The following is a 27,978-nucleotide window of genomic DNA, read 5'->3' on the forward strand; positions in this document are numbered from 1 at the left end:
AATAATCATGTAATTTTTTTTCAAAAAATATACCTGATCCTTATTTGCTGTTTTTTGCTATTGACAGCTGATAGAATGGCTACAAAGATGTTTGTTGATTGGACATCTTTCTTTCTTTTACTTATAATCTTACATGACATTATGGGAAGAAGAGGGTGGGTTTATGGGGGGAAATGATACAATTTGTTAGAACTGAGCAATAATTAATGATTAATCACCTCTTGCCTGGTCTACTTTATGTCACCATATGTTTTAACAGTTCTCTGTAAGTTCCACATACTTTTACTTTTCTCCTAGAGACATAACAGCTCTCTCTCTCCTCCATTCTATCTCCCAAATGGCACACACCCTCCTAGCCCACCTTTGGGGTCAATTTCTCTCAACTGTATTTCTGATTTTAATTGCTTCTCACTATCTAATATCCATATTTTCATATGTACTATCTCTCCTTTTCACAAGCAGGGTGATGACGAAGAGTAATGAGAGTTTAGCAGATGATTTCATACTGGTGGGCTTCTCTGACCAGCCTCAGCTTGAGAAGATCCTCTTTGTGGTTGTGTTAATCTCCTATCTGCTGACACTGGTGGGCAACACAGCAATCATCCTGGTCTCTTGTCTGGATCCCATTCTCCACACGCCTATGTATTATTTTCTTAGCAATCTCTCCTTTGTTGACCTATGTTTTACCACCAGCATTGTTCCCCAGCTGCTGTGGAACCTCCATGGTCCATCCAAGACAATTAGTCCTATAGGCTGTGCCATTCAACTCTATGTATCCCTGTCACTGGGATCCACTGAATGTGTTCTCCTGGCTATCATGGCATTTGATCGTTATGCTGCTGTTTGCCGACCACTCCATTATCCCAGGGTTATGCATTCACGGCTTTGCCAGTCTCTTGCAGGAATGGCTTGGTTGAGCGGAATGGGCAACACCCTAATCCAGGGCACTATCACCCTTCGGCTGCCCCGTTGTGGGAACAACAGGATTTACCACTTTATATGTGAAGTGCCTGCCATGATCAAGTTGGCCTGTATAGACATTCATGCCAATGAGGTCCAGCTTTTTGTGGGTTCCTTGGTGCTCCTCCTCCTTCCTCTGGCACTTATCTTGATCTCATATGGATGCATTGTCCAAGCAGTAATGAGGATCAGGTCAGCTCAAGCCTGGCATAAAGCCCTTGGCACTTGTGGGTCTCACCTATTGGTGGTTTCCCTCTTCTATGGGACCATCACAGCTATCTATATCCAGCCCAGCAGCTCTTATGCCCACAGTCAAGGAAAGTTCATAACCCTTTTGTATACTGTTCTAACTCCCACCCTTAACCCTCTCATTTACACTCTGAGAAACAAAGATGTAAAGGGGGCTTTGAAGAGGCTGGTACGAAAAGATCAGAGCACAGCAGAGTAAGAAATTCTTATGATGTAAAATAACAGACCTGGCCTATCTAAGGTGGAAGTGCTGAAGGAAAGACACCAGAAGGCATTATCCAGAGATAGCCTGAAATATATGCTACAAAACCAAACTCACAAGACATTCTGGAGAACCCCAAAGCAGCTGAAATTGCTTTCTTTCGTCTCCCTATTAAGGTACTCAAAGCTAAATTGTGTTTATAGACATCTTTGTTATCTGTCAGCCAATTTGTTTACTCAATAAAATTCAAACATGACTATTTCCAGAATCTCTGTAGCTAATTTTCTTCCCTCTCTGCCCTTTCTCTTATGTAAATCTTGGCTTTGCCTTGTTAAATTAATCTATTGATTGATATCTTTTGTATAAATAAACCCAGTGTGCTACTAATGAGCTAGGTGTTTTTGAGTTACTCCTCAGCAGTTTATTCTAGTGATCTGCTGAGACATTGCCCATCTGGATCCTACCCTTAGACCAACAGAAACAGGTAGCCTAAAGTCCAACTTATCTGCACTGGATTCCTTGATCCTGCAACTCACCCTCCCTTAGCCTTTTTGGTAAGTCTGGTGATTAAGACTTTCAATTCTTTTTCCTTTGTTTCTTATGTTCTAATCTGATTCTTTGTCAAGTTAGATTTTCATTGATATTTTGATTGTCCATAGCAATTGTGTCCACACTTGCATCAGCAATAGTAGATTTTAAATTTTAATTTTTACATTTAGATGATTAAGTGACTTCTGTTAGTTGATAGGTCTCAGGAATCCAGCCCCTGTCAGATGAAGAGAAATGAGGCATTTGAATGTAATTCATTTGAGGGGGTGTGTGTGTGTGTGTGTGTGTGTGTGTGTGTGTGTGTGTGTGCATGCGTGTGCATGTCTGCACATGTGCGCGTCTGCACGTGTGCGTGCATGCCCGTGCGTGAGCATGTTTGTTTGTTTGAAGATTCCAATATTTCTAGCAATTATATTTCCTGGTATAGGAGATACAGGGTTGGGAGGTTTTTAGTCTTTGTGTCTTTCTGATTTTTTTATAGAATCCTCTCTGTGCATTTTGGGTTTGTACCACTATGAGTGTCCCTACATCTGAAAGGTCAGAACACTCTTCCTCCTCCCCCCAGTACTCTGACTATTTAAATCTATATCCATTATAGGGCCAATAATTGTCAGTGTCTGCCAAAATGGAATTTGTATATCTTAACATCCACTTTCTCTTACATGTATTTTTGGCTTTCATAAAATTGTATACTACCTTAAAATAAAAGGAAACTGAATCCCTAACCTCTCATGCTCAGCCTTCTTTTATTAGTTTACCAAAAACCTTAAATGATTAAAGAATTTGAAATCAGTATTCTTTCAGGACTCTTTAAATAGACTAAATAAAGCAGAGAGGAAAAAATCTATGCCATTGCAAACTGAACAAACTGATACAGAAAAATGAGGGTTTCCTACAGCTGTATAAATCAAGATTTAATATTTCCCAAACTTTAATGGGAAATTGATGGAAACCAGTGTCATTATTAAGGAACATGAACTCCGAAAAGAGAATGTCCTGCCAGATTCAAAAGGGAGTCATAATGCTATAAGATTTCTTACCAGTTAGGCCTCTGGACAAATGCGATGATATTTAGTTATATGTCTTTCTGTCTTTACTATATGAATGCTTCTGCTTTTACTTTAGATGATTTTATACTACACTTACTTATCTAATCTACCTAAGAGTTTACAAAACTTTCAGTTTTTATAAATATATATATTTTAGTAAACAAATCAGTATTCCTCGTCTTCATGTAGAGGGAGGTAATGAGTTAAAATATAATTTCTCTGAAAATGCAATAGAGTTATGATTGATTTCCAAAGATAAATAAGTGTTTATATCAAACTAAAGTAAAAGAAACTTAGATTTCTAAAATAATTTATCCTTTTACTTTAAATGATGGATTAACTTTCTAAGTTTTTTTTTTTGCTCAAACTATAACTCAGAATTTAAAAATATTTTCTAAATCTAATTAATAACTTTGGCTATATGATAAAATAAGAAACCCAACCAATCTGCATTATTTTAAAATAATTTTAAATTTTTTATGTGATATATACTTATACATAGAAAACATAAATATTATCATTACTTAAGTTTATTCTTTTTAAGTTAGACTGCTTAGTAATTTATTGTAAAAATTGCTCTATGTATTTCTTCCTAGCGTTAGGTTCTAGTTTATACACTCTTGACATAAAGAAGAAAAGATTAGGAGTTCCCATTGTGGCTTGGCAGAAACTAACCCAACTAGTAGCCATAGGCTGTGGGTTCCAACCCTGGCCGTGCTCAGGGGGTTAAGGATCCAGCATTGCCATGAGCTGTGGTGCAGGTTGCAGATGTGGCTCAAATCTGGTGTTGCTGTGGCTGTGGCATAGGCCAGGAGCTGCAGCTCTGATTTGACCCCTAGCCTGGGAATTTCCATATGCCACACCTGTGCCCCCCCACAAAAAAAATGGAGAAGAAGAGGTGAACACTAAAGTGATTGTCAATGTGATGAATTATCACAAAATGAAAATAAAAGAAAATAAAAACACATGAAATCACTTCCCAGATGAGAAACTTGAACATTACTCACTCTCCAGAAGCCCCATCATTCCCATTCCATTCACTATCTCAACTTTCCTACCCACAGGTAATCACTACTCATACTCTAAAAACAAAGTTTGTTTTACTTGTTTTTGAACTTCGCATAAATTGAATAATGCATAACATAATCTTTTCATTTAACTTGTTTCTGAGATTCATCCAGGATACTGCATGTAGCAGTATTTTGTTTTCATTGCTATACAATAGTCTATATTATGAATATAATACAATTTACTGATTTTTTTACTATTTGGCTAAAATAGTATCATTTTACTATTATTATTAATACTGCTTGTATGAATGTTTTAATTTAGTTATTTTGGTGAGTGTGTCTAGGAATGGAATTCCTGCATAATATGGTATGCATATGCTAAGCTTTAGTGTGTACACTGCCTAACAGTTTCCAAGTGGATGAACCAATTTAGACTCCCACCAGCCATGTATGAGAATTTATTCCGCTCACACTTTTAACAACACTTGGGATATTAGTCTGTTTTAGTTTAGGTGTTCTGGGAAATTTACGGTGGTATTAAATTGTAAGTTTAATTTGCATTTCCATGATGACTAAGATAGTTGAGCATTTTTGTATATTGATTTGTCATTTAAGTATTATTTTTTGTGAAGCACCTATTCAAGACTTATGACATTTTTCTATTAGGTTATCTGTCTTTTTTGTCTTGATTTTTAGATATTTTTATATTTTGGTCTATTTTTAGGTATTTTTATATTTTGGTCTATTTTGAGGTAGTAAGTACTATAAATATCTTCTCCCTCTCTATGGTTTACCTTTTCACTTTTTCTTTTTATGGCCGTACCTGTGGCAAATGGAAGTTCCCAGGCTAGGAGTCGAATTGGAACTGCAGCTGCAGGCCACAGCAACACCAGATCTAAACCACATTTGCGACCTACCTTGCAGCTTGCTCAATGCCAGATCTTTACCCTACTGAGTGAGGCTAGGGATCGAATCCACATCCTTGCCGAGACTATGTCAGGTTCTTAACCCACTGAGCCACAGTGGGAACTTCACCTTTTCACTTTCTTAATGGTATCTTGTGATTAGAAGGTTTCTAATATTAATTAAATCTAATTTATTGATGACTTCCTTATATTAGTACTATATACGCATTAGTTAAAAAACTTTTCCACCCATCAAATCATGAACATATTTGTCAGTGTTATTTTCCAGATGGTTTGATGTTTTGTCATTCACATTTATGTTCTCTAAAATCTACAGTGAAATAATTTTTGAGAGAAAAACATCAATTTTTTATGGATATCCAACTGACAAGGCACTATTTTTTATTAAGAGATTGCCCTTTCCCCATCTCTCTTCATGATCAAGTTTGTTATAAACCTATTGTCTAAATTCATGTGGGTCTGTTTCAGATTCTTTATTGTGTTTCATTATCATCCCTGTCTAACCCATAAGACATTGTTTTAATTGCTGTCTCATAATAATAAATGTTGATATCAGGAGCCTCAAGTCTTCCCACTTTGTTCAAGAGAGGAGAATTATAGGTCTCTCTCAGGAACATAATGAAAAATTCTAAGCAAAGTATTAGTATTTTGACTCTAGCAATATATCAAAAGGAAAATAGATTATAACCAAACTGATTTTATTCCAGGAATTCAAAGTTGTTTTAATGTTGAAAAGTCAATCAATGTAATATACTGCATTAGCAAAATAAAGGGAGGAAAAACATATCATTTCAATAGGTACAAAAAAAGCCTTTGGTAAAATTCAGCATCCATTCATGCTAACATAAAAATGTATTTGTCATACTAGCATTAGAAGGGAACATTCTTAATATGATAAAGGCTAGCTATAAAAGTCCTACAACAAGAGGAAATCACTACTTATTCTAATGATATCCAGCACAATTTTGAAGAATCAGTGGAAATTGGTTTAAATGGAATTAAATTGGTTTTAATGGAAGTTGCCTAGAGTTACAATTACCATGTGTCACCAGAACCAAAAACTACTGGACCATACATGCAAGGATAATATCTGAAATATTTAACATCCTGTACCTCTCACATGCACACACACACAAAATATACATATTAGAAAAGACAAGGAAATTTATATTTTTATAGTATTAACATATGTGAGGTTCGGGACAGAAGAGGAAAAATCAATTACACATATAACTTAAAAGATGATAGATTATAGAATGAAAAGATGATAGATTATAGAATAGGAGAAAATATTTGCAAAAGAAATACCTCATAAAGGACTGTATCCAAAATATACAAAGAACAATTAAAACTCAACAAGTAAACAATCTGATTAAAACATGGGCCAAAGATTTTAACAGTTATCTCACCAAAGAAAATATATGGATGGCAAGTAAGCATATGAAAAATGTTCCATATCATGTGTTATCAGGAAAATGCAAATTATGCCAACTAAAACAATGAGATACCACTATACACCTATTAACATGGTCAAAAGTCAGAACAGGCACAACACTGAAAGCTAACGAGGAAGTGGGGCAACAGGAATTCCCTTTCATTGCTGATGGAAATGCATACATGTATACCCACTTTAGAAGACAGTTTGGCAGTTCTTTATAAAATTAAACATAGTCTTATCATACGATCCAGCAATCAATTATCCAAAGGGGTTATAAACCTTTGTTAACACAAAAACCTGTACACGGATGTACCAGCTTCATTCACAATTATCAAAACTTGGAAGCAATCAAGATATCCTTCAGTAGGTGGTTAAATAAATGAACAGTGATACTTCCATACAATGAACTCTTAAATGCATATTACTAAGTGAAAGAGGTCAGTCTGAAAAGGCTACAGACTGTAGTGATTTCAACAATATGTCATCTGAAAAAGGCAAAAGGATGGAGACCAGCAGTTAGGGTGAAAGAAGGGATGAATTAGGCAGAGCACAGAGGATTTTTAGCACAGGGAAAATATTCTGTATGATACTATAATGGTGGACATACGTCATCAGAAATTTATTAAAACTCATAGAATATACAACCCCAAAAATGAACCCTAATGTAAGCCTTGAATTTGGGGAAATAATGATATATCAATATAGGTTCAGTAGTTAAAAGGGATGTCTTCCTGAGATGTACATTCCACTGTTGTGGGATGTTGACAGGGAGGCTTTGGGGGAGGGGGGGAGAGGAATAGGTAGATGGGATATCTCTGAACCTTTTTCTTAATGTGGCTGTAAACCTAAAACTGCTCTTAAAGATTAGTTTTTGAGGAAAAAAAAAGGTGATAGACATTTTATCACATCTCAATCAGCTCAATTTCCACACTCTTTAGGAGAAATGAACTATATAGTCACTGCTAAAACATATCTGCAAAGGGCAAGTGTACGTCACCATAATAAAATGACCTATTGCGTTACAATTTTTGAATGGATGCTTTTATGTATTTTGTGTTAAATCCACCCAGAAGAAAAATCAATTTATTTTTCTCTCCTCTGTTCTTAATGTGAACATAATAATTTGCATAAGAATAAAAGATGTGATTAAAATGTAATGAGAGGAGTTCCTGTTGTGGCACAGTGGAAACTAATCCAACTAGGAACCACGAGGTTGCAGGATTGATCGCTGGCCTCGCTCAGTGGGTTAAGGATCTGGCATTGCCGTGAGCTCTGGTGTAGGTAGCAGACACTCAGATCCTGTGTTGCTGTGGTTGTGGCGTAGGCCAGCAGCTGTAGCTCTGATTCGACCCCTAGCCTGGGAACCTCCATATGCCAAAAGTGCAGCCCTAGAAAGAAAGAAAAAAAAAAAGAAGAAGAAAGAAAGAAAGAAAAAAGAAATAAACTTAAAAAAATGTAATGAGAGATGTACTGCAAGTAGAAACGTTCTTTCAGATATTTGAGCCATTTTCATAGAACCTGCAAGAGACTATTAATTGCGTCAAGCCCAGACACTTTTGCCTAGAGGAAGCCTTTCGTCCAACAGCCATTACATAAAGGCATAGAACTTATACAACATTGTTTTAGGGATATCTAACCTGTGTAAAGACGCTATATGATTTCCTGCCTTTCAATTTAGAGAAAACTTTATTTTTCCACTTGGTTTGCTGAGAATAGCTATTATAATGCTGATAAAGATGACTGAGCACCAAGAGTAAAATATATACTGATTGGGCAACAAGAAGTTTTTAGATCATTGGGCAACATGAGAGACATACATGTTCTCTGTAGGCTAGCCACAAGGAAAAGCTGCCATTGAATGATGTGTAGAATTTTTAAAAATAGGCTATAAGAAGCTTCTAGAAGGATTGGATAAGTGAACAAACAGATGGAGGTATTGCACAGAACTTTCCATATGTGCACCGCTTTTTCTCCAGAACAGTGTAGATGACCACAGCATGCACTTGGCCCCCTGAGGTGGTCCCACTCTAATATTGATTAAAATTATAGTAGATACACAACAGCTATACTGACAGCATTTTAAAAAAGAATATGAGAAGAAGAAATAAATTTTCCTCTGGATTATCTCTAGGTGCATTCTGCTAATGTTGTGGCATAATTTAGTCATTTTAAGCAGTCAGCTTTCTGCCTTTTAAACAAGTCTCAAGATTGTTCCCTTAATCACCAGATTTAGTGTATTATAAGAAATCACATTTTGATATTCCTTTTTAAACTTCATGAGAAAAGGCATAGGAAAATGCAATATTTCACTGAAATCTATGACAATTCATTATTTTTAGAGCTCTGTTTGATTATCACAGGAAGAGAATAATCAATATTTTACTTTCTATGAAATACATAGATAATAATAGTACAATCAGCCACAGTCATTTGGGAGCTGGAGGAATGATGGAAGCTGGCAATAGGCATTCTGGAATGCGGTATTTGAATTATAAAAGGACTACATTCTTTAAGCCATGTTCCATTCTTGCTCTTGTTCTCTCCCTAGTAGCTTCTTTACTGCTCCCTTCACATCCTTATTTCTCAAGGTATAGATGAGGGGTTAAGCATTGGAGTTATGAGTCCATAGAAGAGTGCAAGAAGCTTGCCCTTCAATTTGGCTGAATTGCTCTTGGGTGCCATATATGCATAACCACTAATGGCTGAACCATAGAACATAATGACCACCAGCAGATGAGACCCGCATGTGTTGAAAGCCTTCTTGCGACCCTCAGAAGACTGGATTCTTACCACTGCTCTGACAATGTTGATGTAAGAGAATAGAATTAATCCAACCGGGATAACTTTTATGACCACCACAGCAGCATACATCTCTACTTCATTGATCCATGTATCGACACATGATAACTGAAGCATGGCAGGTACCTCACAGAAGAAATTCTCCACCTGATACTGACCACAGCGAGGTAACAAGAAAGTTAACACTGTTTGCACCAAGGAGTTGCTGAAACCTGTTACCCAAGCCACTGCTGCCAGTTGTTGGCATAGGCGAGAATTCATGCTAACAGTGTAATGGAGAGGCTGGCAGATGGCTACATAACGATCAAAGGCCATTACTGAGAGAAGTACACATTCAGTGGATCCTAAACCAAGGAAAATGAACAGTTGAGCTACACATCCTATGTAGCTGATTCTTCTCCAGTGGCTCTGTATGTTGACCAGCATCTGGGGGACAGTGGAGGTAGTATAGCAAAGGTCCAAAAAAGAGAGATTTGCCAGAAAGAAATACATGGGGGTGTGGAGTCTGGGATCAAGGCGTGACAAGATAATGATGGCTGAATTCCCAAGGAGGGTCATGATGTAGAAAACAGAGATGGCCACGAAAAGGATCATTTCTAGTTTGGGCCATTCAGAGAAGCCCACCAGAACAAAGCCGCCGGAGTGATGGAAAGTGTTATTGAATCTTCTCATTGCTTCCCACTTGTTGGAAACACCACAGTCAGAATTCTGAAACCTTATTATTCTCTGCTTAGACTTAATACTGACTCATAAACATATACGTGACAAAGGAACTGGATAGGGGATGCTGAAACAAATAAAATCATTAATGCTTTTCCTCTTATTCCCTCAGCAAGAAAACTGAGAATTAGCAATTATATACCTGTATTTTAACAACCATGTTTTAACCCACAACTTTCATTTACTAATCTTGTAGTTTATTAAATAGAGGTATTATAAAAGTAAAATAGTATAGATGCATTACAAAATATGTGTTACAAAAAGAAACGCTGGATCTGTTCAGCTTGAGAAAAATTGATTTCATTGGCATTTAATTAAATCTTGAATTTACTGTTTTCCAATTTCATTTTTTTTCCAATTCAGTTCATCCTCTTACTGATTTTAGTGCATTTATATAATAGCAGATGAAAATTACCACTTTTGAAAGGCACTATCAGTTACGGAAGATAAATTCTCTCTCTCTCTTTTTTTTTTTTTTGTTTGGTCTTTTGTCTTTTTAGGGCTGCACCTGCGGCATATGGAGGTTCCCAGGCTAGGGGTCTAATCGGAGCTGTAGCCCCCGGCCTATGCCACAGCCACAGCAATGCCAGATCCGAGCCGTGTCTGCAACCTACACCACAGCTCACAGCAACACCAGCTTCTAAATCCACTGAGTGAGGCCAGGGATTGAACCCGCAACCTCATGGTTCCTAGTCAGATTTGTTTCCACTGTGCCATGATGGGAACTCCTCCTTTCTGATTTCTGTATTTCTCTTACTTATTATAATTAAGTTAATATTGATAAAATTCTAAGAACCAAAAGCAATACACTTACAGAACTAATGTGTTATTATGTTTAACCAAGGGATAATTAGTAGGAGTTAACATGGGTAGGACTAATAGCAAACATTTTTTTCACTTGTTTTGCTTATGTCACACACATTTATATCAAGTAATATATATTTATATCAAATAACATGAACTAAAAGTAGTTTGTGGTTTTCTTGGCTGGGTTTACTATTCCCTCCATTTACTTCTAAGCATAAAAATTCCCAAAACAGGCTTTCCTGTAATAAAGCTTCATTACCATGAATCCGTTTTCTGGACCCTATGCCTACACAATGGATTTTATGTAGCAAATGGAAAAAGCTGTGAAGAAAATTAGACAAATTCTGTGGTCTGAGTCCTGGATGCCACAATTACCAAATATATGATCATGCACACACAAACACACACTGTCTGTATGCTTCTTTTTCCTTATGTATAAAACAAATATACTATTCAAGTGAAAATGTTTTATTCAAACTTTGAACTATGTACAACAGATCATATAAATACAAGTATTACTATCAAAACGACAATAATAATCACTTGTGAAATGATTCTCTCAGTGAAGCGTTTTTATGAAATCCTGTGCATTTAAACACTATTGTATGTAGCCAGAAGGATTAATGAATAAGCCTGTAGTGTGTGAATAAACATTCACTTAATAAAATATTTTATTTATAACATTAGATATTAGCTAGTAAAGACATAAAATCTTCATCTCCAATTATCTGTATGCCTGGGTTCAAGTTACTCTTGTCTGAACTTAGAGATGGAAAAGCACATTAAGCAAAACAGGATTGTGGCCTGGAAAGAACAGTGAGTTGGTTTACTAGCTGGCACAATAAAGTAATAGAATTAAATAATTTATACATAATTACTATCCTGAGTTCCAATTATTAAAAAATCCTATTAAAATTAAGGTCATAAAGCAAAGTTACTAAAGATGTAATTTTAAAAGATTAGTATGTAAACATAAATATTTCATACTGAAAAATTTTAAACATTGCCAGTAATTTAAAAGAATAAAGGGGAGTCCCCATCGTGGCGCAGTGGTTAACGAATCCGACTAGGAACCATGAGGTTGCGGGTTCGATCCCTACCCTCAGTGGGTTAACGATCCCGCGTTGCCATGAGCTGTGGTGTAGGTTGCAGACACGGCTTGCATCCTGCATTGCTGTGGCTCTGGTGTAGGCCGGTGGCTACGGCTCCAATTCAACCTGGAGAACCTCCATATGCCGCGGGAGTGGCCTAAGAAATAGCAAAAAGACAATAAAATAAAATAAAATAAAATAAAAGAATAAAGGAATGTTATTTTAAAATGATACTAGTAATATCACTTATGTAGCAATTTCTTCTTAAGATCAGAGTCTAGATATATAATCAATGCACATAAATATTTACATACTAGCATAGGCATCATTGCTATAGTTACATTACTGAAAAATTAGAAAAAACAAACCTTAATGTTTCAGAATAGAGAAATGTTGAATATATTTATCAATTGATTAGATTGTTATAAAACAATAAAATTAATTTTACATATGCTATGCCTATTCATGATTCTCATATCTTAGTATAGGAATAGACATAATATAAAATATGATATAATTTTTGAATATTGCTAAAATACATGTAAACACACACATACAAAAGAATAGGAAACACACTACAAAATACAATAATTAGAATTATCCTTGGATTTGAGATTATTGGTAATTTTCATTACATAATTTGGACTTTTCCAAATTTTGTTTAGTGATTAGGCAGTCTTTTTATAAGGAGCAAATACATAATAGATGTTATTAAACAAGGCATTTCCTCTGTGGAACATTCCTTTTGTTTAATCCTACTTTGTTATATAAATGGTCTTCATTGGGTTATACGAAATGGTCTTACTAGAATATATACCAGAACTCTTGGGTCCTTGTTATATTTCCATTGTCACGCAACATACGTGAATATGCTTTAAATATTCCCTCTAAGGACTCATGATGAAAATAAAGAGGCAGCTATTGAAAGTGGAGACTGCATATATCCCATTAACATAATATTAGTTTTATGTTCCTGGGCAATTGACTAAAGTAACTTTTGTACAGGGGTTGTTATGGATACTCAATGATTTGATGTAAAACAGCATAAATGTGAATAAAACAATATATTTAAATCCTGGTTGTTTTTTATTATGTAGTTATATTTCTACGATGACTAAAAATATTTTATTTTACTCATCAATTTTGTTTATGGTTAGTCAAATCCCTGGTACAAATATGCAGAATTGACAAACAGTAAGAAAAAAATGAAAGTTTAAACCCTTTGGATTAATATAGTATCATGATAAAATTTATACAGCTTCCACATTCACCACTCATATTGTGATTTGTTTGGTATGAACATGAGAGTCATTCTTATGGAAAGAAGAGGTCATTCCACAGTACATGAAAACTCCTATGTATGCGTGGTTATTTGCACAGTGTAGAAACATTTTCAACCTGAGAAGGAAGTCTAAGACAATAAAAAATAGAAATGAAGGCAATAAAAATTAAAATGAAGCCAGACTTCACCTAATTCAAAATTTAGTCAGTAGCAAGTTATAACTTCCACCTCTCCAAAGGATATTTTTCACTATTCCTTTGGAAGGCAGGAATGAAAGAAGGATGGGGAGAAGAAAGAAAGGGAGGGATTACAATTTTAAGGTTTCTTGGAAAGAATAATTATTAAGAATAGCTTTTATTATACAGGGATGTATCATATAGTAAATACAAACTGAAGATGTATTCAGAAAATATTTTTATATCCTACTTAATCAAAACAAATGTCTCACAACAATCATTCAAAATATTTTTTCTTCATGCTTTCTTAATATATATTATATTTCTTAGTGTATATTTTCTTTATACTTCCTCGGTACAAAATATCCTTTTTTTTTATCTTCAATAGAATAAGACATTATTGGGGGCAAGATACATAATCAAATTGATCCTGGAAATAAGTTCTATATCTCTTCACACCATTTATGCTATCTAACTGGCATAATAATAAACTCATTGAAACATTTGCAAGGTGCATGTCAGCAAACATTCTGTACTCTATTGCTGTTTTGCTGAAGTGAATTTAAAAGATGCCAAGACCCACTGGTAAACCTTTCCAGATTACAAATTTCACGTATGTAGAAATGTGGTTTCTTGGTAAATAGGTGCTCATTCACTTGATTATTTAGGGCATTTCCCAAACCTTTAAGATTTCTTTCTAAATCTACATTAGCTTGGGGGAAGAGATCAGTTCATGCTTTAGAAGAATTACCCAGCATAATTTTTCTCATCTGTCAGTTAGCGCTTCCCATGATGAACAATTTTGGAAATTAAAAAAGAAAAAACTACCCAATCTAAACCCAATATCCTACTCACTCTTGCTATTCAAATATTTAAATATCACTATCCTTTTTTCTTTAACTCTAAACAAAATTTATTTTTAATAAAATTAATTCACGGGCTAGCATTGCACCTCTCCCTTCTGCTATTGTCTGCACTCTTAATCTCTATAAACAAACTTCTTAACTGTCAAAATGACGATCTTCTAAGTAACATTTCTAAGACCAAGGAAGACATAATGAGTAAAAGTAACTTCCCTTTTTCTGGAACTAAGGTTCTTTGTCCTCTGAAAGAAGTATCTCAGAGGTTCTATCGTGGCACTTACTTCTCAGTTTTGCCCTACTGTTCAACTTGTAAGGTGTTTCACTCTCTGGTTCCTCCTAGTGCAACTTTCCTTGTGTCTAAATCTTATCACAATATTAACTCTACTCATTTTTGTGCCACATTTGAAAGAATACAAGGATACCTAGGGTCTCTTTGTCTTTTACTCCTCAGGGAATGTGGTGACTGAAGGATCAGGCATGCCGGAAACCTTGGGGAACCAATCTCCCAGTTGCAATTAAGCAAAACTCATAGAGAAAGGAGCTCAGGCTATGTGGAAAATACGAAAATAGCATCATAAACTGCTTACAAAGCAAATAAATTATATATAATTCTGAGGTATATATAATATATATATAAAATATATACATATATATTTAACTCTTGAATCTTAAAATGAACATGCTGTGTTTACTTTGTGCTGGGCATCTTTTTTTTTTTTTTTGGCTTTTTTTAGGGCCATACACGTAGCATGTAGAGGTTCCCAGGCTGGGGATCTAATCGGAGCTACAGCTTCTGGCATACACCACTGCCACAGCAACACGGGACCCGACCCGCGTCTGTGACCTACACCATAGCTCACAGCAATACCGGATCCTTAACCTGCTGAGCGATGCCAGGGATAGAACTCACAATGTCATGGTTCCTAATCGAATTTGTTTCCGCTCTGCCATGACAGGAACTCCTGTGCTGGGCATCTTTTAATTAAAGCTTAATATAAATTACATTATTTAGTATTCAGAACTTCACCAATACAGTATGTTGTCAAACTTTTGAATTTATTTTTTAACCTTATGTAGTTAAGTAATGGTCCCTTAGTATCATTTTATTTTGCATTTCTGTTATTATGAACGTGGCTGATATTCTTTCTGTATGTTTAGTGCCATTGCCTATTTGTGAAATATCTGCCCATATTTGAAGATGCCATTGCCCATTTGCTATGGGCTTATAAGTCTTTTCTTCTTGGTTTTTGGGAGGGGGTTTTTGTAGGTAAATATATCAGTAGAGTTCTTTATGGTGTATACTTTTTACTTTTTAAGATATACTCAAATTATAAATATATTTTTCTCTACCTAACCTTAAAAATTAGAAAACTATATATTTTTATTTCTATATAGTTATGAACCTACAATCTATTTGTGTATGTAAGGTAGAGTTCCAATTTCAGCTTTTCTTCAAATGGTTAAACATTTCCCTCATGCCACATAAGGTGGGTTTCTGGGAAAATATTCATTTTTATACAAAAATTCCATTATCTTGCTGATTTTCTTATTAATTGTGTTGTTCTCTTTCTGCTGATACTGTTCTCTTTATGTTTAAAGGAGACTACAGGAATAAAATTATTCTCACACATCTTCATTTAAATACTTGTAAGCTGTGCTCTACTTCCCTCCAGCATTGCTATGGAGAAGAAATGGGGCCAGCCCGACTTTAACCTTTCAACATGATAAATCCTTTTATCTGATTGCCCAAGAAACAGTGCAGTGCTGGCACAAAAAACAGATACATAGATCAGTGGAACAGGACAGAAAGCCCAGAAATAAACCCATATATGTATAGTCAATTAATTTACAACAAAGGAGGCAAGAATATACAAAGGAGAAAGGACTCAATAAGTGGTGCTGGGAAATCTGGACAGCTACATGTAAAAGAATGAAATTAGAACATTTTGCTAACACCATATAGAAAAATAAACTGAAAATAGTTCGAAGACCAAATTGTAAGACCTAATACTGTAAAATTCCTAGAGGAAAACAGACAGAACACTCTTTGACATAAATTGCAGCAATATAATGAAAATAAAAATAAACAAATGGAACCTAATTAAACTTAAAAGCTTTTACACAGCAAAGGAAACCAAAAACAAAACAAAAAGACAACCTACAGAATGGAAGAAAATATTTGCAAACACTGTGACTGACAAGTGATTGATTAATCTCCAAAATATACAAACACATACAGCTCAATATCAAAAAAGCAAAAAACCCAATCAAAAAATGGGCAGAAGACCTAAATAGATATTTCTCTAAAGAAGACATCCAAGTGGCCAACAGACACGTGCAACTTTGCTCAACATCGCTAATTACTAGGGAAATGCAAATCAAAATTACAATGAAGTCTTTCTGGCTCATTTCACTCAGGATGAGATTCTCTAGTTCCATCCATGTTGCTGCAAATGGCATGATGTCATTCTTTTTTATGGCTGAGTAGTATTCCATTGTGTATATATACCACTTCTTCCGAATCCAATCATCTGTCGATGGACATCTGGGTTGTTTCCATGTCCTGGCTATTGTGAATAGTGCTGCAATGAACATGTGGGTGCCATATGATATCACTTATAACTGGAATCTAATATCCAGCACAAATGAACATCTCCTCAGAAAAGAAAATCATGGACTTGGAGAAGAGACTTGTGGCTGCCTGATGGGAGGGGAGGGAGTGGGAGGGATCAGGAGCTTGGGCTTATCAGACACAACTTAGAATAGATTTACAAGGAGATCCTGCTGAATAGCATTGAGAACTTTGTCTAGATACTCATGTTGCAACAGAAGAAAGGGTGGGGGAAAAATGTGATTGTAATGTATACATGTAAGGATAACCTGACCCCCCTTGCTATACAGTGGGAAAATAAAAAAATTATAAAAATAAATAAATAAATAAATAAATAAAAATAACAAAACAAAACAAAAATAAAGTACCACTATATACATATTAAAAAAAATTACAATGAAGTATTACATCACATCAATCAGAATGGCTATCATCAAAATGTCTACAAATAATAAATGATGGAGAGGGCGTGGAGGAAAGGGAACCCTCCTAAACTGTTAGTGGGAATGTAAATTGGTACAGCCACTATGGAGAACAGTATGGAAGTTCCTTAAAAAACTAAAAATAGAGTTATTATATGATCCAGGAATCCCAATTCTGGGCATAGATCTGGAAAAGATGAAAACTCTATTTCAAAGAGATACATGCACCCCACTTCTTGTAATGGCCAAGACATGGAAACAATCTAAATATCCACCAACAGATGAATGGATAAGAGGATGAGGTACACATGTACAATGGAATATTACTCAGCCATAAAAAGAATGAAATTATGCCATCTGCAGCAACATGGATGGACCTGGAGATTATCGTACTAAGTAAAATAAGTCAGACAGAGAAAGGCAAATATCATATCACTTATACGTGGAATCTAAAAAATGATACAAATGAACTTATTTATTAAAAAAGAAGTAGACCCAACAGATATAGAAACAAATTTATGGTTACCAAGGGTGAAAAGGGGAGGGACACATTAGAAGGTTGGGATTAATATATACACACTACTATATATAAAATAGATAAACAAGGAACTACTATATTGTAATAATCTATAATGGAAAATAATCTGAAAAGTATATATATTCATATACATAGTCATAGCTATATATATACAGATATGTATCTCAGTCACTTTGCTATACACCTGAGACTACATTGCAAATCAAGCATACTTCAATTTTAAAAAAGATTATTATTGTTGAAGTTCAGCAATTTTACTAGGGTTTTACCATTAAGTATTTTTTTAGCTGAAATAAAGTGAGACTTGTTTAGTCTGTAGATCTATATCTTCTTTTATAACTTGTAAAGTACAGTTTATTATAATTTTGATGCTATGCTTTCTTGGTCATTTTTTTCTTGGTTTTAACAATCTTCATTCTTTACTTCCTTAGGATTTCAGTTGCATCTATTTCTGTTTTTATAATTTTAATTTTTGTTTCTTGTTTTTAACTTTTCCTTATGTTTCTGGCCTGAGTTCTACCAGTTCATGATACATGCCTATTTGCTATTTCACCATATATTTTTTTGAATTTTTGCACTTTTATTTGTGCTATAGTTCATAGCGTCTGTCACATTTTTATGGTTGGCTTTTTAGCAATAAGGACCTTATGTTGGTTACAATTCTTTCCTCCAGCACAGTATTTTGTAATGAGTGTTCCTCATCTGCCAATCCTTTTCCTATTACTTTCTAGGTTTCATTTTCTAGTGTTTTGCATATGGCCAGTAATCAATCTTTTGTATAAAATCCTGATTCTCTTGTCTTTTTTTTTTTTTTTTTTAAGGTCGTACCCACAACATGTGGAGGTTCTCAGGCTAGGGGTCTAATCAGTGCTACAGCTGCTGGCCTCCACTACAGCTACAGCAACACCAGATCTGAGCCGCGTCTGTGACATATACACCACATCTCACGGCAATGCCGAATCTTAACCCACTGAGCGAGGCCAGGGATCAAACCTGTGTCCTCATGGATCCAAGTCGGATTCATTTCCACTGAGCCACGATGGGAACTCCCTGATTCTCTTTTGACTATTCTTCATTAACTTTTTCAGTTTTTATTTTTCTAGATCAATTATTTATAAAATACTCATGTTAGAGAAGAGGCAAATCCTTGTTCCAGATGAGCAAAAATACTAAGACACAGGTTAAATGCATATGAGAGCTATTTTGGCCTTTACTTTTCTCCAATCAACTGAGATTTTCCAGTTATAAAATAAGTAAGTCTCGGGAATGTAAAGTACAGCACAGTGACTACAGCTAATAATACTGTATTGCATCTTAAAATTTCTCATCACAAGGAAATAAATGTATAACTATGAGTAGTGGTAGCTGTTAACTAGACTTATATGGTAAACATTTTACAATATATACAACATGGAATCATTATATTGTACACCTGAAGCTAATATAATGTTATATGTCAGTTATATCTCATTAAAAAGTTGAGGTTTTCCGCTCTGTAATGTAGTCTCTGTCCTCTCCACTCTTTCGACAATAGACCACTTGCTTCAAAAGTGACTTACTTCCATGATTTCTATTTCTGTTTTTCCTAGACTCCATACAGAGATCCTGGATAATGTATATTGCCAACCTTTATTCTCTGTGCCTTTGCCTGTTGCTATAACAAGAGACCACTAGCTGTAATTTGTTATTGTTGCTTGGGTTTAGGTTTATTTTTACTCCAGGTCTTCCCACGTGCTCAGAGGAAGTTGGTTTTTTCAGTAGGTTTTGAGTTCAGTAGTAAAGGACATTATCTCAAGCTCCCCCTCTTTGATTGTTCTAGTTTTGGAAACCATTATTTAACAGTTCTGGGTTTCAGATGTGTCTTAGATTATTGTGGTTTTGTTCTCCTTATGAATTCTGGGCTAGTTTCTGAGAGGATAACAGTGAAGACAGTTTTTTTATTCAACCATAAGAATACTGAAATTTTTACTTTCATTGATGATCAGTCTCCAAGATCATTACAGGACTGATACCTATGCTCCCATAAAATACATCTCACATCAAGAGAAACCAGCCAAAATAGTTTTTGGGACCCATGTCTAGTAAGAATCACTATTATATTGGGTTATATTGCATAACATTTATGAATGGAAGAGGCAACATTTCTAAATTCTACACTATGTTTCTAAGTTTACCTCTATAGAATTCTTGTTACAGATATGTCTGTGTTATTTTTACTTCCATTACATTTCTTTCTCCTCTAATTTATTTGCTAAATTTCTAACAGGGGCACCAGCCGCCCTTCTATGCTGAAATCATAAACATGTTTGTAAATTAAACTCATTTCAAAAAGTTAGACTACATATACGAAGCTATGTTCAAGTAAAAAACATTATGGAGTCAGAAGATGTAGCGTGTGAGTATTTTGTCTATACTTGTTTGTTTATTACTTGGTCACATTGGGCTTGTCACAAAACTTCTATGTTTTTATCCAGTTTTCTTCTATATAAAAAAGAGTAACATCATTCAAAAGGTTTTAAGAATCGGTAAGACATAATATATAGAGATGTACGTGATTAATAAAGCACAATATAAAAACCACTGTAATTATTTTTACTCACATTAGCTTCATATATAAAAAGAGTAACAGTGATGATAATTTTAGTTTCAATTCAAAATTGAGTATAGCAGTTGACCTTGGAAACTGATAACTTCTCTTAAGGAGATTTGTTTTGTTTGTCTTATTTTGTTTTTGCGTTTCTGAGCAATTATCAACATACATTAATTGCTTATGAGATACTCAGAGTCCCTCGGTATTTCATCATTGCTCTAAGAGAAAACTAATTAGCTATCATTCACAACACAGATGAGATGTGTCTCCTTGGTGGATTCTTTTACACAGGTGGAGAAAAAAAAAGTGGTCTCACTAACTGGGGCTATGAACTGGGAATGGTGAGAGGCAGGGGCAGCCTCCTTCCACAAGCATAAAGGTTCACAGTGACAGTTGGTGAAAAATCCAGGGATAGTTCTTCTCTATTTACATAGAATATTCATCTTGCATTTTAGAAAATAACTTTTTCCTTCAAAATTTTTCTTGGCCGAATCATCATCACTGAAAAGTTTACCCAGGTGAATAAGGGTAAGTGGAGGAGAAATCAAGTTGTCTTGGGTAATATAAGCAGCGGTTTCCCAAAATCAACATGATTTTCATACAGCCTCCTGGATTTTATACCAATTAGTCTCTACCATATCATATAGGATATTTATTTATCTCCAAGTTAACATCTTTTGAAATGTAGATCCTATAAATGAACATAGTTTTACCTCTCTATTCATGGGTTTGTGATTAAATATTTACCCTATAATCTATTCTAACCAACATTTATTAGGAACTTACTAGGTAATTTAAGGAGCATTCATCTAATAAAATGAATATATATCACATTAAAAGAGGCAGTGAATTTGTTGGAGGAGTAAAAAGTATGAACTCAGTTTTGAACTCTGATGTGTAAATGAGCTGTAAACCTGTCAGGTGCTGATTTAAGCTTGTGAGTGTTAAATTCTCTGGTAAAATTGCCTATCCGACAGTAGAGAAGGGAAGTTGAGTTAGTAAAGATGCAAGGCAAGAGTTACCTTTTCAGAGCTAGTAACTGAAGCTATAAAAATGAAGATCAGTGAAACAAAAAGAAAAGCAGACATTGTTTAAAGAACACTGGAGATGGATGGAGGGAAGGAGAAATGGAGGAGAAGATGCAGTGGAGGAAAGTGAAGGTAAAGAGTGAACTTGAAGTAATGCTGATGAAAGAAATATTCTTATTTGAAAAAGAATAGAATTACTTAAAAATGAAATATTAGCCAGTACTACTGAATGGCACAGATAAACTCAAGCAGCTAAGATACCTGGGACAATATTTAAGAAATTAAGGCTACCTTTGTCTGCAGATTATAATTTTACTGTAGGGCGTATGAGAAAAGCCAGAATGTTTTTTGAAGATTTGGAGTTTATTTTAAGAAGAAACTTCTCTTTCAGAGTTTAATAAAAATCAATGTATGAGGGACACAGATTTATTTATTTTTATTTTTATATATATATATTTTTCATTATAGCTGGTTTACAGTGTTCTGTCAGTTTTCGACTGTACAGCATGGTGACCCAGTTACATACACATGTATTTTTCTCACATTATCACGCTCCATCATAAGTTACTAGATATAGTTCTCAGTGCTACACAGCAGGATTCATTGCTTACCCATTGCAAAGGCAATAGTCTGCATCTATTAACCCCAAGTTCCCAATCTATCCCACTCCCTCCCCCTCCCCCTTGGCAACCACAAGTCTGTTCTCCAAGTCCATGATTTTCTTTTCTTTGGAAAGGTTCATTTGTGCCGCATATTAGACATAGATTTATTTTTAATGTGACTTGTATTCATTGGTAACCTTCTCTATGCCTAAGCCCAGGATGAGTCACTAGGGAGGCAAGTATGAAAATAGCATAGCTTGAAGTGGCTCAAAAATTTGACTGCCATGCTATTATGATTGAGTAGTTGTAGAGACTGAAGAAAACATATACATAAGTAGTAGAAAACCTATATAAAAACAAGGAAAAGATTAATTTGTGGCTAGCAAGATGTTAGGAGACAATAAATAATGTAATTGACAGTACAGATTGTTAGATAATACAACAAAAGAGGTCAACTTCCAGATCTGAGAAAAAAATAAGCCAAAGATAGGTGGCAATACAGAGAAGCTGAAGGTAAAAAGAGTAAATTTGCCTTTTACGAGTAAATGACAGCATTTCAGGTAAAAAAGGAGAGAGGGAAGCAGAAGTTAGACTTAAAATGATTATAGACCAGGTCAGTGGTTCTCAATCAGGGCAACTTACCCCACAGAAGACTTTGGGGAATGCCTGAAAAATTATTTTTCACTCAAGAGTTTATTTATAACAATATTTTACTTGAGATTCTATAAGCATTATGATATATCACATTGTGAGAAAGATATATGTGATTCTTTGATCATAATCAGTTACTTTATGATTTCTTTGAATTGACCTTAGGATAAATATATCCTCAAACAATTTCAAGATCCATGGCCAATGCTACACCAATGATTTTTAAACTTTTCAACAACTGTATTACATAAATTTCTAAATTCTTGCACAAAATGTATTTTACAAGATATAACTGCTGCTTGTAGATTAAGAGTCATAATTATAAACAAGGTTTTTTTCCAATTATTATTTCAGAGATTATGCTTGTGTATAAGGCACCATAAGTTTCTGTGCTAAGTCGGTTCAGACAGCTATGTGATTTTTTTAATTGAGATATAATTGACATATAGCATTATATAGCTTTAGTGTACAAGGATTCAATATTTGTATATACTGTAAAATGAGCACCACAATAAGTCTAGTTAACATCCATCATTACACAGTTAAGAGGTTTTTTTCTTATAACTTTTAAGATCTACTTTTAGTAACTTTCAAATATACAACACAGAACTGTTATCTCTAGTCATCGTGCTGTGCATGACATCTCCAGGATTTATTTATTTTATAACTGAAAGATTGTACCTTTTGACCACCTTCATTCATTTCACCCACTCCCAGCTCCCAACAATCTGTTCTGTTTCTATAAGCTCAGGCTTTTTGCTTATGTTTGTCTATTTTATATTCCATCGGCATTTTGATAGGGATTGCATTGACTCCATAGATTGCCTTGGGTAGTATAGACATTTAAACACAATTACTGTCCTTCCATGAGCACAGTAGGTCCTTTTTTTCCTGCATCCATGGCTTATGGAAGTTCCCGGGCCAGGGATTGAGCCCATGCCACAGCAACAATTCCTGAGCCACTGCAGTGATAACACCAGATCCTTAACCCATTGCACCTCACAAGGGAACTCCCTCTTTTTTTTTTTTTTTTTTTTTTGGTCGATGTCTTATAATATCCAGAGTACCTCCTTGGTTAAATTTGCGCCTAGGTATATTATTATTTTTGATGCACTTGTAAATGGGATTGCCATTTCTCTTTAGATTGCAGTAATTTTGACAAATGAAGTTGATAACTGATTGTGGTTTTAATTTGCATTTCTCTGATGATTAGTGATGTTGAGCACCTTTTCATGTACCTGTTAGCCATCTTTATGTCTTCTCTGGAAAATTTTCTCTTCAGATCCTCTGCCCATTTCAAAATTAGATTGTTTGGAGTTTTGCCATTAAATTGTATGAGTTCTTTGTATTTTTGTATCTGAACTGTTACCACATATATGACTCATAAATATTTTGTCCCATTCAGTACGTAACCTTTTCATTTTGTGGACGGTTTCCATTGCCATACAAAAGCTTTTTAGTTTGATGTAGTACCACTTCCTTATTTTTGCTTTTATTGCCTTTGCTTTTGACGTCAAATCCAAAATGTCATCTCCAAGAGTTATGCCAAGGAGCTTACTCCTTTGTTTCATTTTAGAAGTTTTATGGTTGCAGGTCTTACACTCAAGTCTTCAATTCATTTTTTGTTCATTCACCACGCAGGGGACTTTTGGTAATGCCTGGAAACATTTCTGATTGTCACAACTGAGGAGGAAGTGCTACTGGAAAGTAGTGAGTTAGAGTGATGATAATAACATCCAACAGAGCACAGAACAGCTCCCATTATACAATATTATCTAAAATGTCAGAAATTCCAAGTTGAGAAACCCTGGATTAGGGGAGTAAAAGAAATTGGCAGAGGAGGTCCCGTCGTTACTTAGCGGTTAACGAACACAACTAGCATCCATGAGGACATGGGTTCAATCCCTGGCCTCGCTCAGTGGGTTAAGGATCTGGCGTTACCATGAGCTGTGGTGTAGGTTGCAGACACATCTCGGATCCCGTGTTGCTGTGGTATAGGCCAGAGGCTACAGCTCCAATTGGACCCCTAGCCTGGGAACCTCCATATGCCACAGGTGTGAGCCTAATAAGACAAAAAGACAAAAAATAAAAAAAGTCAGCAGAATGATGGGCTATATCAATGAAGCCCAGAAACAGAAAGTAAGCTATTATTGTTGCAAATGCCCTACACCTCCAACTTCCAATATCCTGACCTTCACTGATAAGAAAGGAAGTACATAGAATTTCATCCAGTTCTTTTATTCTTGATTTTATTTGACCTGAATTCATTGTCATGCATAAGAACATACTGATAAGCGTTTTTCTGAGAAAGCAAGTGGGAAATTATCTGCAAAAAGAGACTGGCACATTGGTGAAGAGAAGGCCCTTTGGAAAGAAAGACCTGGGTATAAATCTTGGTGCTCACTAAAATAAAGTGATGAAGTAGAGAATAATGTTGATATAAATGATGATTCCCTTCATCCTACGATATCCTGTTTCTGAGGTGTAAATTTATATTTCAAGTTTTATTGTAAATATATACAATAACGTAAGAGGAGCAGGTCCATAACAGATTTATACCTTCCTCTGGCTGTTTGGGTAATAAGAATGGTTACTTGTCCTACCAATAAATTAATTAATTAATTAAAATGTTTAGAGAAGTCCCAGGAATCTTATATTTGAAAATAACTCCAAGAAATGTTTTCTTCAGATAGAATTGGAAATTATCCTCTTTGATTTAATACTAATGACTTTCTTAGTGGAACTGATGTATAATCATATTTTAAAAGATAAAATGAAGTTATTGTTTCAAATTCTTCATTTTTTAGCATGCACTACTATGCTATGCTTTTGGCACAGAGAAAATTCTCCCAGGAACGAATCAGTCACATTAAATGACACTTAATGACATTAAATTGAACAAAGCTCTCTTTTGTATATCTAGAAATTGATGCAAATTTCCAGGTTTTATCAACCAATCTCTCCATTAGAATCCTAATTTGGACATTTCACTTGATATTCAAATATTCATGTAATAATCCATCACTTCTACTATCACGCCTTAAATTTTATATTATCTGCACCATTAAAAAAATTACATTTATGTGTTTGATAATAAAACTGTTATCCCTATCATTACTGTAACACCTGATCTGAATCTGGTAGTGAAGTTTCTGAATATACTCATGTGGCATCTACTGTGTTGATTATTTTATCTTCAGAATTCCTATTGAGAAAAAAAGAAAAAGAATGATCAATGATAGCTACTTTGGTGGATTTATACTCCTTGGATTCAGAGAACAGCCCCAACTGGAGATGATTATTTCTTGGATTATATTTTTCTTCTACACCGTTGCCTGGATGGGAAATATAGCCATTGTCCTGCTGTCTTTTCTCGATGACGACCTCCAAACGCCCATGTACTTCTTCCTTAGAAGTTTGGCCATTTTGGATCTCTGTTAGACCACAAATATAGTCCCACAGATGTTGGTTAATAACTGGGGCAAAGACAAAAGAATTACATTTCATGGCTGTGCTTTTCAACTTTTCGCTGATGTGGTACTGTGCTCAGTTGAATGTATCCTTCTGGCTGTGATGTCTTATGACCGATTCAATGCTGTCTGCAAGCCTCTGGACGACATGACCATAATGAAGCCCCGACTTTGTCAGGGCCTTGTAGCCATTGCCTGGGTCGTTGGTGTTGTTAATTGCATGATACTTTCCCCCTATGCCTTGACTCTTCCTCGAGGTGGAAATCACCACCTGGATCACTTTTTCTGTGAAATGTCTGCAATGATCAAGGTTGCGTGTGTAGACACCACCGCCATGGAGGTAACCACATTTGCCATGTGCCTGATTATGGGTCTTGTTCCTCTTCTTATTCTGGTTTCTTATGGTTTCATTATTGTAGCTGTTCTCAAAATCAAATCTGCAGCAGGGAGGCAAAAGGCATTTGGGACCTGTTCCTCTCACCTCATTGTGGTATCCCTCTTTTATGGGACTGTTATCTACATGTACATCCAGCCAGGAAACAGTCCAAATCAGGATGAGGGTAAACTTCTCAGTGTCTTTTATTCCACTGTTACTCCTGCCATGAACCCACTGATCTACACACTAAGAAATAAGGAGTTCAAAGGGGCCGTAAAGAGACTGATTAGGAAAAAAAAAGTTCTGCAGAAACAATATACTGATTCTTCCTCTCAGCAATTTTCAATATGGAAATGTGTCCTTTATAACCTTAAATATAGATATTTCTTTTGTAGACATCACCTGAGAGAAAGAAAATACTCAGAAAACATAATAAAAATTATTATCAAATCCAATACATTTATGTAACAGCGAATATATATTGATACCTGTACAAAAATCCATACTTAAAATAAGTTTTAAACTGACATGCCAACACTAAAAACAACTTACATTATGCACTGATTTTTTTAGGTTATACATGTCCCAATTTTACTGACATTCCTCAATTAATTGTAATATTTTCCTTTGATTATGCTAGCTAAATATTCTCATAATTTTAAAGGATAAAAGCTATTCTTTACTGACAGAGGTAAAACCACTATTAACCAAAATGACCGAGAGTCCTAGTTATCGATCATCTTAGTTATACAATGTTAAAATGTCAAAAATTTCTTTCCTCTGCCCATTTATTACTCAAAAAAGAACTCAATTCTGATGATCACAGGAAGAAAAACATTTTATGTCACATGCAAGTAACCATCTTTCAGTTAACCAATGTTATTCTCTTTTCCACTGGTTTTCAAAATCTTTACTGCTTGTTTTTGGGGCCAGCATGTGGGTTCCTTAAAAAACTAAATATAGAACTACCATATGATCCAGCAATTCCACTCCTGGGCATATATCTGGAGAAAAACATAATTCGAAAAGATATATGTACCCCAATGCTCAGTGCAGCACTATTCATAATAGCCAAGACATGGAAGCAATCCATATGTCCATCAACAGATGAAAGGATAAAGAAGATGTGGTACGTATATATAATAGAATAGTATTCAGCCATAAAAAAGAATGAAATAATGCCATTTGCAGCAACATTGTTGGTCCTAGAAATCACCATGATAAGTGAATCAGAGAAAGACAAATACCATATAAGATCACTAATATGTGATAAAAATGTGATCAATATATGTAATAAAAATGAAACAAAAGAGCTTATTCACAAAACAGAAACAGATTCAAAGATTTTGAAACCAAACTTATGTTTACTTAAGGGAAACTCTGAAGGAAGGGATAAATTAGGAATTTGGGATTAACCTATATATACTTTTATATATAAAATAGATAAGTAATAAGTACCTCCTGTGTAGCACAGGGAAATCTACTCAGTACTCTGATATAACTTATATGGGAAAAGAATCTGAAAAAGAATGGATATGTGTATATGTGTAACTGATTCACTTTGTTGAA

At 35.0% G+C, this 27,978-nt stretch overlaps 2 protein-coding genes and 1 pseudogene across 2 annotated transcripts; 2 read left to right on the forward strand and 1 right to left on the reverse strand.

Moving 5' to 3' along the window:
• The first annotated feature begins 466 nt into the window (after positions 1-466).
• LOC100158163 (olfactory receptor 2G3-like) lies at positions 467-1,408 on the forward strand. Its single transcript, XM_013996498.1, has one exon. The coding sequence runs from the start codon at positions 467-469 to the stop codon at positions 1,406-1,408; it is 942 nt and encodes a 313-aa protein (XP_013851952.1).
• Positions 1,409-8,966: 7,558 nt separating this feature from the next.
• Positions 8,967-9,776, reverse strand: LOC110259027 (putative olfactory receptor 2B8). The gene has a single exon (XM_021082323.1). The coding sequence runs from the start codon at positions 9,774-9,776 to the stop codon at positions 8,967-8,969; it is 810 nt and encodes a 269-aa protein (XP_020937982.1).
• Positions 9,777-25,475: 15,699 nt separating this feature from the next.
• On the forward strand, positions 25,476-27,154 carry LOC100515326 (annotated as a pseudogene).
• The last annotated feature ends 824 nt before the right edge of the window (positions 27,155-27,978 follow it).

Source organism: Sus scrofa, unplaced genomic scaffold, assembly GCF_000003025.6.
Source record: "Sus scrofa isolate TJ Tabasco breed Duroc unplaced genomic scaffold, Sscrofa11.1 Contig661, whole genome shotgun sequence".
NCBI lineage: Eukaryota > Metazoa > Chordata > Mammalia > Artiodactyla > Suidae > Sus > Sus scrofa.

Bases quoted from the DNA above. Each gene is read 5' to 3' on its own strand.
- LOC100158163 (XM_013996498.1), top strand. From the start codon at position 467: ATGACGAAGAGTAATGAGAGTTTAGCAGATGATTTCATACTGGTGGGC.
- LOC110259027 (XM_021082323.1), bottom strand. From the start codon at position 9,776: ATGATCCTTTTCGTGGCCATCTCTGTTTTCTACATCATGACCCTCCTT.